The 15,000-nt window shown below is 40.5% G+C and overlaps 1 protein-coding gene across 1 annotated transcript in view; it reads right to left on the bottom strand.

Annotated features, from left to right (window-relative positions):
- SPTAN1 (spectrin alpha, non-erythrocytic 1) overlaps positions 1-15,000 on the bottom strand; it is a 120,100-nt gene that overhangs the window by 53,008 nt on the left and 52,092 nt on the right. Inside the window, exons 13-18 of the mRNA XM_080991219.1 lie at positions 14,389-14,593; positions 12,509-12,690; positions 9,611-9,854; positions 8,098-8,220; positions 4,245-4,462; positions 1,933-2,025 (exon numbers count right to left, since the gene is read on the bottom strand). Of these exons, the coding sequence (XP_080847345.1) occupies positions 1,933-2,025; positions 4,245-4,462; positions 8,098-8,220; positions 9,611-9,854; positions 12,509-12,690; positions 14,389-14,593 (1,065 nt within the window). The remainder of the gene's footprint in view (positions 1-1,932; positions 2,026-4,244; positions 4,463-8,097; positions 8,221-9,610; positions 9,855-12,508; positions 12,691-14,388; positions 14,594-15,000) is intronic.

Raw genomic sequence — 15,000 nt, 5'->3', positions numbered from 1 at the left:
AATATATTCTTATTTATTTACTACTATTTACTCCTCCTCCTCCTCCTCCTACTGTTACTACTGTTACTAGTAGTATTCTTCTTGTTGTTGTTGTTAATAATAATAATAATAATAATAATATATTTTTAGTAATAGTAACAGTACTAATAGTAATTATTATTATTATAACTAGTAGTAGTAGTAGTAATAATAATAATAATAGTCGTAAAGGGCGAGGGTGTCGGTGGGAGCGACTTGTTGCTGGGGGGAGAGATGCGGGGATTACTAATGATTTATATTATTTATTTATTTCTCTATTTACTACTACTACTACTGTTACTACTGTTACTAGTAGTATTCTTGTTTTTGTTGCTGGGGGGAGAGATGTGGGGATTACTAATGATTTATATTACTTGTTTATCTGTTTATTTATTACTACTACTACTACTACTACTGTTACTAGTAGTATTCTTGTTTTGTTGTTGTTGTTAACAATAATATATTCTTAGTAATAGTAATAGTACTAATAGTAATTATTATTATTATAACTAGTAGTAGTAGTAGTAATAATAATAGCAGTCATAAAGGGCGAGGACCAACTCTTTGCTGGTCTCGTCGTCGGTGGGAGCAACTTGTTGCTGGGTGGAGAGATGCGGGGATTACTAATGATTTATATTATTTATTTACTTATTTACTACTACTACTACTACTGTTACTACTGTTACTAGTAGTATTCTTGTTTTGTTGTTTTGTTGTTGTTGTTAATAATACTAATATATTCTTAGTAATAGTAATAGTACTAATAGTAATTATTATAACTATTAGTAGTTACTACTACTACTACTACTACTACTATTAATTATATTCTTACCCGGGAGGCCTGGGCTTGCTCCCGCAGTGCTTGAATGCTGCCGCCGTTATTATTATTATTACTCGTAGTAGCAGTAATAGTATTAATAATAATATATCATATTCTTCCGCGTAATAATAATAATAATAGTATTTTAACCCGGCAGGCCTGGGCTTGCTCCCGCAGCGCTTGAATGCTGCCGCCATTATTATTATCATTAATCTTCTTCTTATTATTACTACTACTACTACTATTACTACTACTACTACTACTACTATTAATTATATTCTTACCCGGCAGGCCTGGGCTTGCTCCCGCAGAGCTTGAATGCTGCCGCCGTTATTATTATTATTAATCTTCTTCTTATTACTACTACTACTACTATTATTACTACTACTACTACTACTATTAATTATATTCTTACCCGGCAGGCCTGGGCTTGCTCCCGCAGAGCTTGAATGCTGCCGCCGTTATTATTATTATTAATCTTCTTATTACTACTACTACTACTACTACTATTATTACTACTACTACTACTACTACTACTATTAATTATATTCTTACCCGGCAGGCCTGGGCTTGCTCCCGCAGCGCTTGAACGCTGCCGCCGTTATTATTATTATTAATTTTCTTCTTATTATTACTACTACTACCACTACTATTACTACTACTACTACTACTAATATTAATTATATTCTTACCCGGCAGGCCTGGGCTTGCTCCCGCAGCGCTTGAATGCTGCTGCCGTTATTATTATTATTATTAATTTTCTTCTTCTTCTTACTACTACTACTACTATTACTACTACTACTATTAATTATATGCTTACCCGGCAGGCCTGGGCTTGCTCCCGCAGCGCTTGAATGCTGCTGCCGTTATTATTATTACTACTATTACTATTACTATTATTAATTTTCTTCTAATTACTACTACTATTACTACTACTACTATTAATTATATTCTTACCCGGCAGGCCTGGGCTTGCTCCCGCAGCGCTTGAATGCTGCTGCCGTTATTATTATTACTACTATTACTATTACTATTATTAATTTTCTTCTAATTACTACTACTACTACTACTACTACTATTAATTATATGCTTACCCGGCAGGCCTGGGCTTGCTCCCGCAGCGCTTGAATGCTGCTGCCGTAGGCGCTTAAATCCGACATCAGCGCTTCATGCTTTTTGAGGAGCGCCTGAAAAACGGGAAGAAAAAAGGACAGAATCAATCGAGAATAATTCAAATTGCAACAACCGGATTTGCAAGGAGACCAGAATAATTGGAATTGCAACAACCGGATTTGCAAAATTGCAATATGATAGAATAGAATATGATATGATATGATATGATATGATATGATATGATATGATATGATATAATATAATATAATATAATATAATATAATATAATATAATTATATAGTATATATTATAATATAATACAATATAATATAAAATATAATAAAAATATAATAAAAAATAAAAATATATAATACAATACAACATAACATAACATAACATAACATTATTATATATTATAACATAATATTATATAATATAATTATATATAATATTATTATATAGTATATATTATAATATACAATATAATATAAAATATAATAAAAAAATAATAAAAAAATAAAAAAATAGAATAGAATAGAATAGAATAAACTGAATAAGTAGAATTGCAATTGTACTATTGAATTATTATTTTTGGGCAAATGGAAAATTTGCAAAATTTGAGAACCGACCAGATTTGCAATGGAACCGGAATAATTCGAATGGCAACAACCGGATTTGCAAAATTGCAATATAATAGAATATAATATAATTATATATTATATATTATAACATAATATAATATAATTATATATAATATTATTATATATTATATATTATATATTATATATTATATAATACAATTTTATTTAAAATATAATAAAAATATAATAAAAATATAATATAATATAGAATAGAATAGAATAAACTGAATAAGTAGAATTGCAATTGCACTATTGAATTATTATTTTTTGGCAAATGGAAAATTTGCAAAATTTGAGAACCGACCAGATTTGCAATGGAACCGGAATAATTTGAATTGCAACAACCGGATTTGCAAAATTGCAATATAATAGAATATAATGCAATATTATATAATACAATATAATAAAAAATATAAAAAATATATAAAAAAATATAATATAATAATATAATGTAATGTAATGTAATGTAATGTAATGTAATGTAATGTAATGTAATATAATATAATATAATATAATATAATAATATACTGAATAAGTAGAATTGCAATTGTACTATTGAATTATTATTTTTTGGCAAATGGAAAATTTGCAAAATTTGAGAACCGACCAGATTTGCAATGGAACCGGAATAATTTGAATGGCAACAACCGGATTTGCAAAATTGCAATATAAAATATAATATAATATAATATAATATAATATAATATAATATAATATAATATAATATAAAATATAATAAAAATATAATAAAAAATAAAAATAATATAATATAATATAATATAATATAATATAATATAATATAATATAATATAATATAATATAATATAATATACTGAATAAGTAGAATTGCAATTGTACTATTGAATTATTATTTTTTGGCAAATGGAAAATTTGCAAAATTTGAGAACCGACCGGATTTGCAAGGAGACCAGAATAATTTGAATGGCAACAACCGGATTTGCAAAATTGCAATATAATATAACGGAATCTGAATAAATCCATTTGCAATTGTGCTATTTATTTTTTTTGCAAATGGAAAAGCTGCAAGTAGATTTGCAAATGGAATGCAAATGCAATTTTTTTTTGCAAACGGAATGCAAATACAATCTTTTTTTGCAAATGGAATGCAAATGCAATCTCTTTTTTGCAAATGGAATGCAAATGCAATCTTTTTTTTTGCAAATGGAAAGCAAATCCAATCTTTTTTTGCAAATGGAAAGCAAATGCAATTTTTTTTGGCAAATGGAATGCAAATGCAATCTTTTCTTTGCAAATGGAAAATCTGCAAATTTTCAGCACCCACTGGATTTGCAACGGCACAAAAATAATCCCAGTTACAACTCTGCTATTGCTTCTTTTTTTGCAAATGGAAAATTTGCAACTAGATTTGCAACAGGACCTGAATAATTCAATTTCAACTATGCTATTTATTTATTTTTGCAAATGTAAAATTTGCAACTAGATTTGCAACAGGACCGGAATAATTCCAATTTCAACTATGCTATTTATTTTTTTTGCAAATGAAAAATTTGCAACCAAATTTGCAACCAAAATCCAAATAAATCCCATTGCAATTCTGCAATTCCTTTTTTCGCAAACGGGGAAAAAAAAATGCAATTTTTCGGGCGAAAAAAGCCGATTTTGGGACCCACCTCGGCCGAATCCTCGTCTTTTCCGTAATCGGTGCTGCTAACGATCGGCTCCTTTTCCCGCATCCAGGATTCGGCCTCGTTAGCGTCGGCGAAATATTGCTGGGCCTGCAGGGAATCTTCTAGATCCTGCCGCCTCTGGGACGCTTTCCCTTTAAGGGATTCCCACTTCTGGTGCAAGTCGGAGAGCTTGGCTCTGACATCGTCGGAGGCGAAGTGGCCTGGGGACAGGAAGGGGCGGGACAGGAAGTGGAGGGGATAGGGAGACGGGAAGTGGAGGGGACAGGAAGGGGCGGGACAGGAAGTGGAGGGGATAGGGAGACAGGAAGTGAAGGGGAGAGGAAGGGGCGGGGACAGGAAAAGGCGGGGACAGGAAGGGGCGGGGAGAGGGAGGGGAGGAGACAGGAAGTGGAGGGGATAGGGAGACAGGAAGTGAAGGGGATAGGAAGGGGCGGGGAGAGGAAAGGGCGGGGAGAGGAAAAGGCGGGGACAGGAAGGGGGAGGAGACAGGAAGTGAAGGGGATAGGAAGGGGAGGAGACAGGAAGGGGAAAGGAAGGGGAGGAGACAGGAAGTGAAGGGGAAAGGAAGGGGCGGGGAGAGGAAGGGAAGGGGAGAGGAAAAGGCGGGGACAGGAAGGGGCGGGGAGAGGAAGGGAAGGGGAGAGGAAAAGGCAGGGACAGGAAGGGGTGGGGAGAGGAAGGGGAGGAGACAAGAAGTGAAGGGGAAAGGAAGGGGAGAGGAAAAGGCGGGGACAGGAAGGGGCGGGGAGAGGAAGGAGAGGAGACAGGAAGTGAAGGGGAAAGGAAGGGGAGGAGACAGGAAGTGAAGGGGAAAGGAAGGGGCGGGGAGAGGAAGGGAAGGGGAGAGGAAAAGGCGGGGACAGGAAGGGGCGGGGAGAGGAAGGGGAGTAGACAGGAAGTGAAGGGGATAGGAAGGGGAGGAGACAGGAAGGGGAGGAGACAGGAAGTGAAGGGGAGAGGAAGTGAAGGGGAGGGGAAGGGGAGGAGACAGGAAGAGGAAGACGAAGGGAATATAATATAAAGAAAAGACAAGAAAAGAAAAGATAATATAATAATGAAAATCGATAAATATTATGGGGAAAATTATGGGGGACAGGAAGGGGTGGGGACAGGAAGAGGCGGGGACAGGAAGGGGAGGAGACAGGAAGGAGAAAGGAATAAAGCGGGATGCGCACGGTGCGGTGGGGAAGAGAGAGGAGTTGAAATGGGAATTCGAATCCGGAACAGAGCGCAGCAGTGACCCCTAAGTTGATAGGGAAGGCTAGCACTGACCCCTAAGCCAAACCTAGCATTGACCCCTAACCCTGACCCAACCCTAGCACTGACCCCTAACCCTGACCCACAACTAGCGTTGACCCCTAACCCAATCGTAGCACTGACCCCTAAACCAATCATACCAGTGACCCCTAACCCTAAACCAAGATTAGCGCTGACCCCTAACCCTAGCCCAAGCCAAGCACTGATCCCTAACCCTAGCATTGACCCCTAACCCTAGCATTGAACCCAAACCCGCTTCCAAACCCGAACCCAACCCTAGCATTGACCCCTAACCGGAACCTGCTTCCGAACCCGAACCCAACCCTAGCACTGACCCCTAACCCTAGCACTGACCCCTAACCCTGACCCCTAACCCTAACCCAACCTTAGCATTGACCCCTAACCCAACCCTAAACCAATTGCTAGCCCTATCCCAACTCTAGCACTGACCCCTAACCCTATTCCTAACCCTAACCCTAGAACTGACCCTTAACCCTAACCCAACCCTAGCACTGACCCCTAACCCAACCCTAGCCCTGACCCCCAACCCCTAACCCAAGCCTGGCACTGCCCCCTAACCCTAACCCAACCCTAGCCCTGACCCCTAACCCTAACCCCTAACCCAACCCTAGCACTGACCCCTAACCCTATTCCTAACCCAAGCCTAGCATTGACCCCTAACCCTAATCCAACCCTAGCATTGACCCCTAGCCCTAACCCTATTCCTAACCCCAACCCAACCCTAGCACTGACCCCTAACCCTATTCCTAACCCTAACCCAACCCTAGCACTGACCCCTAACCCTATTCCTAACCCTAACCCAACCCTACCGCTGACCCCTAACCCTAACCCAACCCTAAACCAATTGCTAGCCCTATCCCAACTCTAGCACTGACCCCTAACCCTATTCCTAATCCTAACCCTAACCCAACCCTAGCACTGACCCCTAACCCTAACCCAACCCTAGCCCTGACCCCTAACCCAACCCTAGCCCTGACCCCTAACCCTAACCCAACCCTAACCCCAACCCCTAACCCCTAACCCAAGCCTAGCACTGCCCCTAACCCTATTCCTAACCCAACCCTAGCACTGACCCCTAACCCTAACCCAACCCTAGCCCTGACCCCTAACCCTATTCCTAACCCTAACCCAACCCTAGCACTGACCCCTAACCCTAACCCAACCCTAGCCCTGACCCCTAACCCTATTCCTAACCCAACCCTAGCACTGACCCCTAACCCTATTCCTAACCCTAACCCAACCCTAGCACTGACCCCTAACCCTAACCCAACCCTAGCACTGACCCCTAACCCTAACCCAACCCTGGCCCTGATCCCTAACCCTAACCCCTAACCCAACCCTAGCACTGACCCCTAACCCAACCCCAACCCAACCCTAGCACTGACCCCTAACCCTAACCCAACCCTACCGCTGACCCCTAACCCTAACCCAACCCTAGCATTGACCCCTAACCCTAACCCAACCCTAGCACTGACCCCTAACCCTAACCCAACCCTAGCCCTGACCCCTAACCCTAACCCAACCCTAACCCCAACCCCTAACCCCTAACCCAAGCCTAGCACTGCCCCTAACCCTATTCCTAACCCAACCCTAGCACTGACCCCTAACCCTAACCCAACCCTAGCCCTGACCCCTAACCCTATTCCTAACCCAACCCTAGCACTGACCCCTAACCCTATTCCTAACCCTAACCCAACCCTAGCACTGACCCCTAACCCTAACCCAACCCTGGCCCTGATCCCTAACCCTAACCCTAACCCCTAACCCAACCCTAGCACTGACCCCTAACCCAACCCCAACCCAACCCAACCCTAGCACTGACCCCTAACCCTAACCCAACCCTACCGCTGACCCCTAACCCTAACCCAACCCTAGCATTGACCCCTAACCCTAATCCAACCCTAGCATTGACCCCTAACCCTAACCCTATTCCTAACCCCAACCCAACCCTAGCACTGACCCCTAACCCTAACCCAGCCCTAGCCCTGACCCCTAACCTTAACCCAACCCTAGCCCTGACCCCTAACCCCAACCCAACCCTAGCACTGACCCCTAACCCTATTCTTAACCCTAACCCAACCCTACCACTGACCCCCTAACCCTATTCCTAACCCAACCCTACCGCTGACCCCTAACCCTAACCCAACCCTAGCACTGACCCCTAACCCTATTCCTAACCCAAGCCTAGCACTGACCCCTAACCCAACCCCAACCCAACCCTAGCACTGACCCCTAACCCTATTCCTAACCCTAACCGAACCTTAGCACTGACCCCTAACCCTAACCCAACCCTACCGCTGACCCCTAACCCTAACCCAACCCTAGCACTGACCCCCTAACCCAACCCTAAACCAATTGCTAGCCCTATCCCAACTCTAGCACTGACCCCTAACCCTATTCCTAATCCTAACCCTAGCACTGACCCCTAACCCCAACCCAACCCTGGCCCTGACCCCTAACCCTAACCCAACCCTAACCCCTAAGCCAAGCCTAGCACTGCCCCCTAACCCTAACCCAACCCTAGCGCTGACCCCTAACCCAACCTGTTCGGACCCACCTTCCTCCACCATGGTGTTCCCCTTCTGAGTGACGGCCTTGATCCGGGGTTCGTGTCCGGCAATTTCCGCCTGCAAGGCCTGGTGCTTCTTCAAGAGGTTCTGGACCCCAATGAGGTCCTTGCCTGGAAGGGATAATAATAATAATAATAATAATAATAATAATAATAATAATAAATTATTTCCCGCCCATCTGGCTGGGTTTTAATAATAATAATAATAATAATAATAATAATAATAATAATAAATTATTTCCCGCCCATCTGGCTGGGTTTCAATAATAATAATAATAATAATAATAATTCCCACCCATCTGGCTGGCTAGTAATAATAATATTAATAATAATAATAACATTTATACCCCACTTGCTAGGCTTCCAAAAATCAAAATCCTTCTGGGTTGTTTTTTTTTGAGACATTTATTTGCTTCCAAGGAGAAAAATAAAAATTCTCTTGAAAGTTCTTAATGATAATAAACAACGGTGTGGAATAGATCATAAATATTAATAACTAATTACCAATTAGTAATAGTAATAATAGTACTACTAATACTTATAATAATAATAGTAAGTAATATTAAAGTTATTAATTACTTATTAATATTTATGATCTATTCCACACTGATGATGATAATGATTATTATTATGTGGACATCGTCACCCACTAATCATCATCATCATCATCAGTGTGGAAATCATAATGCAATATAAAATATAAATAAATAATATAATATAAAAATATAAAATATAAATTAATAAAATATAAAATATAAATATATGATATAATATATAAAATTAAAATATAAAATATAAAATGATATAATATATAAAAATATATAATATAATTAATATAATATAATATAATATAATATAATAATATAAAATATAAAATTAAAAGATAAAAGAAAATATAAAAAATAAAATAATAATATAACAATATAATATAAAAGATATAATATAATATAATAATATAAAATATAAAATTAAAAGATAAAAGAAAATATAAAAGAAAATAATAATATAACAATATAATATAAAAGATATAATATAATATAGAAATATAAAAGATATAATAATATAGTATAATAACATAATATAATATAATATAAAGTATAAAATTTAAAGTAATAATATAAAGTATAAAATTAAAATATAAAATAGTACAATATAATAACGTAATATAATCTAAAATCTAGAGTAACAATAGAAAACATAAAATAAAAATAAAAATTTAAAAATCAAAGAAATCAAATTAGCAGCCATTAAAGCCGACCGATTAATTACCTCGGCGGCGAGGAACGAATCACGGATTTATTTTACTTAATTTTTTTAATTAATATTGATTAAAGTTCCAAAAAGAAGAAAATCACATGAATAAACCAGAAGATTTGAACAAAAACAGAGAACAATACACCATACAAAATACAAAATACAATTTATTTTTACAATAATTTGTAAAAATAATTTTATCATGACTATTCTTAATTGATGAGGAACGATTAACGAAGGAACCGACCTCGGTTGGTGGAGGCGGCAATGGGCTCCTTCTCCCGGATCCAGGTCTCCTCGTCTTCCACGTCCCGGAAGAGCTGCTGGAGGCGGAGCGAGTCGGCCAGCTTCTGCTTCCGGGCCGCCATGGGGTCGCGTAGGGCTTCGTACCGGGCCCCCAAGGCCTCCTGCTTCTTCCGGATGTTTCCGGCGTCAAAATGGCCGGCCTCCTGGAACTGGCGGGCTTGGATGGCGATGCCGTCGATCCGGTCCTGGAAAGGGAGAGTCGTGTGTGAGGGGCGGCTGAGGCCGGCGAGCGACGGCGGAGACCCATAGATCCCGAGGAGGGGAGAAAAGGGGCGATGGGGTAGGGAAACCCTGTGGGGGGCACCAGAGAGCCCCTGACCCCTAAGGAGGAGAGGGGGCTCCCCGAGAGCCCCTGACCCCTAAGGAGGGGAGGGGGCGGCTGAGGCCGGCGACCCACGGTGGAGACCCATAGACCCCGAGGAGGGGAGAAAAGGAGCGATGGGGTAGGGAAACCCTGTGGGGGGCACCCCAATAGCCCCTGACCCCTAAGGAGGAGAGGGGGGCACCAGAGAGCCCCTGACCCCTAAGGAACAGAGGGGGCGGCTGAGGCCGGCGAGCGACGGCGGAGACCCATAGATCACGAGGGGAGAAAAGGGGCAATGGGGTAGGGAAACCCTGTGGGGGGCACCTTGAGAGCCCCTGACCCCTAAGGAGGAGAGGGGGCGGCTGAGGCCGGCGACCCACGGCGGAGACCCATAGACCCCGAGGAGGGGAGAAAAGGAGCAATGGGGTAGGGAAAGCCTGTGGGGAGCGCCCCAATAGCCCCTGACCCCTAAGGAGGAGAGGGGGGCACCAGAGAGCCCCTGACCCCTAAGGAACAGAGGGGGCGGCTGAGGCCGGCGAGCGACGGCGGAGACCCATAGATCACGAGGGGAGAAAAGGGGCAATGGGGTAGGGAAACCCTGTGGGGGCACCTTGAGAGCCCCTGACCCCTAAGGAGGAGAGGGGGCGGCTGAGGCCGGCGACCCACGGCGGAGACCCATAGACCCCGAGGAGGGAAGAAAAGGAGCGATGGGGTAGGGAAACCCTGTGGGGGGCACCAGAGAGCCCCTGACCCCTAAGGAGGAGAGGGGGCGGCCCAATAGCCCGACCCCTAAGGAGCAGAGGGGGCGGCTGAGGCCAGCGACCCACGGCAGAGACCCATAGACCCCGAGGAGGGGAGAAAAGGAGGGATGGGGTAGGGAAACCCTGTGGGGGGCGCCCCAATAGCCCCTGACCCCTAAGGATGGGAGGGGGCGTCCTGAGAGCGCCTGACCCCTAAGGAGAGGGGGCGGCTGAGGCCGGCGACCCACAGCGGAGACCCATAGACCCCGAGGAGGGGAGAAAAGGGGCGCACTGAGAGCCCCTGACCCCTAAGGAGGAGAGGGGGCGCCCCGAGAGCCCCTGACCCCTAAGGAGGAGAGGGGGGCACCAGAGAGCCCCTGACCCCTAAGGAGGAGAGGGGGCGCCCTGAGATCCGGTCCTGGAAAGGGAGCATCGTGCGTGAGGGGCGGCTGAGGCCGGCGACCCACGGCGGAGACCCATAGACCCCGAGGAGGGGAGAAAAGGGGCAATGGGTAGGGAAACCCTGTGGGGGGCACCTTGAGAGCCCCTGACCCCTAAGGAGGAGAGGGGGTGGCTGAGGCCGGCGACCCATGGCGGAGACCCATAGACCCCGAGGAGGGGAGAAAAGGGGCAATGGGGTAGGGAAACCCTGTGGGGGGTGCCCCAATAGCCCCTGACCTCTAAGGAGGAGAGGGGGCGGCCCAAGAGCCCCTGACCCCTAAGGAGGAGAGGGGGCGGCTGAGGCCGGCGACCCACGGCGGAGACCCATAGACCCCGAGGAGGGGAGAAAAGGAGGGATGGGGTAGGGAAACCCTGTTGGGGGCGCCCTGAGAGCCCCTGACCCCTAAGGAGGAGAGGTGGCAGCTGAGGCCGGCGACCCACGGTGGAGACCCATAGACCCCGAGGAGGGGAGAAAAGGAGCAATGGGGTAGGGAAAGCCTGTGGGGAGCGCCCCAATAGCCCCTGACCCCTAAGGAGGAGAGGGGGCGCCCCAATAATAATAATAATAATAATAATAATTATTATTATTATTATTATTATTATTATTATTATTATTATTATTATTATTTTCTCCCATGGCATATGATCTGGGGAGGGCAGGATGTTTAAGAATTATTATTATTATTATTATTATTATTATTATATTATTATTATTTTCTCCCATGGCATATGATCTGGGGAGGGCAGGATGTTTAAGAATTATTATTATTATTATTATTAATATTATTATCATTATCATTATTATTAATATTATATTATTATTATTATTATTATTATTATTGTTACTATTATTATTATTTTCTCCCATGGCATATGATCTGGGGAAGGCGGGGTGTTTAAGAATTATTATTATTATTAATAATAATTATTATATTATATTATATTATATTATATTATATTATATTATATTATATTAATTATATTATATTACATTATATTATTTTATTATTATTTTCTCCCATGGCATATGATCTGGGGAGGGTGGGGTGTTTAAGAATTATTACTATTATTATTATTATTATTATTATTATTATTATTATTTTCTCCCATGGCATATGATCTGGGGAGGGCGGGGTGTTTAAGAATTATTACTATTATTATTATTATTAATAATATTATTATTATTTTTTATTATTTTTTCTCCCATGGCATATGATCTGGGGAGGGCGGGGTGTTTAAGAATTATTATTATTAGTAGTAGTAGTAGTAGTAGTAGCAGTAGTTTTATATTATTATTATTATTATTATTATTATTATTTTATTATTTTTTAATATTAGTAGTAATAAACGGCACCTGGTGGGCGGCCACGTCGGCCTCCAAGAGGGCGTGTTTCTTCTGGAGGTTCTGGACGTTGGTGAGGTCCTTCCCGTAATCGTCCGAGGCCAGGTGACCTTCGACCTCGTAGAGCCACAACTCAATGTCCTCCACGTTGCGGTTGAACTGCTGCTGCTGGTTGGCTTCGCGCAGCTTGACCCCTGGGGCGGGCGGGAGGGAGGGAGGGGAGGGTTGAGTAGTAAGAGTAGTAATAATAATAATAGTAATAATAGTAATAATAGTAGTAGCAGCAGCAGCAGTAATAATAGTAATAGTAGTGACAGTGTTAGTAATAATAGTAACAGTAATAGTGACAGTAGTAGTAATAATAGTAATAATAGTAATATAGTAACGGTATTAGTACTACTAGCACCACTAGTAGTAGTGGTAGTAGTAGTAGTGGTAGTGGTAGTAGTAGTAGTGGTAGTACTAGTACTAGTGGTAGTAGTAATAATAGTAATAGTAATAGCAGTAATAATAGTAGTAGTAGTGATGATAGTAATAGTAGCGATAATAGTAGTAGTAATAATAGCAATAATAGTAATAATAGTATTAGTAGTGATAATAGTAGTAGTAGTAATAGTAGTAATAATAATAGTAATAATAATAAGAGTAATAGTAATATGGTAATAGTAGAAATAGTAGTAGTACTAGTAGTAGTAGCAGCAGTAATAATAGCAATAGTAATAGCAGTGATAGTAGTAATAATAGTAATAATAATAATACTAATATAGTAATAGTAGTAGTGCTAGTAGTAGTAATAATAGTAATAGCAGTGGTAATAGTAGTAATAATAGTAATATAGTAACAGTAGTAGTGCTAGTAGTAGTAATAATAGTAATAGCAGTGGTAATAGTAGTAATAATAATAATAATAATAGTAATACAGTAATAGTAGAAATAGTAGTAGTAGTACTAGTAGCAGCAGCAGTAATAATAGCAATAGTAATAGCAGTGATATTACTACTATCACTAATAGTAATTAGTGATTAGTAATTACTACTAATAGTAATAATAATACTAATAGTAATATAGTAATAGTAGTAGTGCTAGTAGTAGTAATAATAGTAATAGCAGTGGTAATAGTAATATACTAACAGTATTAATAGTAATACTTTTAGTACTAGTATTATAAGACTAATTAATATTATTATCACTAATATTAATACTAAAATCAATAATACTGATGATACTACTAACAATACTAACATATACCAATAGTATTAATAGTAATACTATTAGTACTAGTATTATAAGACTAATTAATATTACTCATAGTGATACTAAAATCAATAATACTGATAATACTACTAACATATACTAATAGTATTAATAGTAATACTAATAGTATTGGTATTATAATTATACTATTTAATATTATTATTACTAATAGTAATACTAAAATCAACAATACTGATAATACTACTAACAATACTCACACATACTAATAGTATTAATAGTATTACTGATAGTATTGGTATTATAGTTATAATCCTAATTAATAATACTACTAATACTACTAATACTACTACTAGTAATACTAATAATACTGCTACTGCTACTACTAATAACAATACTAATACTAATAATACTACTACTAATAATAATAATACTACTAATAATACTACTACTAATTAATACTACTAATACTACTACTAGTAATACTAATAATACTGCTACTACTACTAATAACACTACTACTACTACTACTACTACTAATTAATACTACTACTAATACTACTACTAGTAATACTAATAATACTGCTACTACTACTACTAATAACACTAATAACAATACTAATACTACTACTACTAATACTACTACTACTACTAATCCTAATACTCCTAGTAACCCCCCACCTTTCAGCTCGGTGGCTTCCAGAAGCTTCTTCCACAGGCTGAGGACCTCGCTCCGCCGGGCCTCCACCTCCTCGGAGGCGTAGTGCTGGGTGTCCGTCAACTTTTGCCCCGCCTTCTCCAGCCCGTCGATCCGGCTCTGATTGGCCGAGAGCTCCGCCTCAAAGGCCTGGTGCTTCTGGACTTTGCCCTGCAGGTTGGACGGATCCTGCGGGGGAAACGGGGGACGCAATAAGTCGTATCCGTTTGTGCGTGTGTGTGTGTATATATGTGTGTGTGTGTGTGTGTGTATGTGTAGATGTATGTGTGTGTGTACATATGTGTATATATGTGTGTGTATGTATATGTGTGTAAATATATGTTTGTGTGTATGTGTATATGTATGTATATATATGTGTGTGTATGTGTGTGTGTATGTGTGTGTGTATGTGTAGATGTGTGTGTGTGTGTACATATGTGTATATATGTATGTAAATATGTTTGTGTGTGTGTATATGTATGTGTGTATATGTGTGTGTGTGTGTGTGTGTGTGTGTGTGTAGATGTATGTGTGTGTATGTGTGTATATATATGTGTGTGTGTGTGTAGATGTATGTGTGTATATATATATGTGTG

The sequence above is a fragment of the Podarcis pityusensis genome (genome assembly GCF_964106645.2).
Source record: "Podarcis pityusensis genome assembly, chromosome: Z".
In the NCBI taxonomy this organism is placed as follows: Eukaryota; Metazoa; Chordata; class Lepidosauria; order Squamata; family Lacertidae; genus Podarcis; species Podarcis pityusensis.
This window is presented reverse-complemented; position numbering and strand designations above follow the sequence as displayed.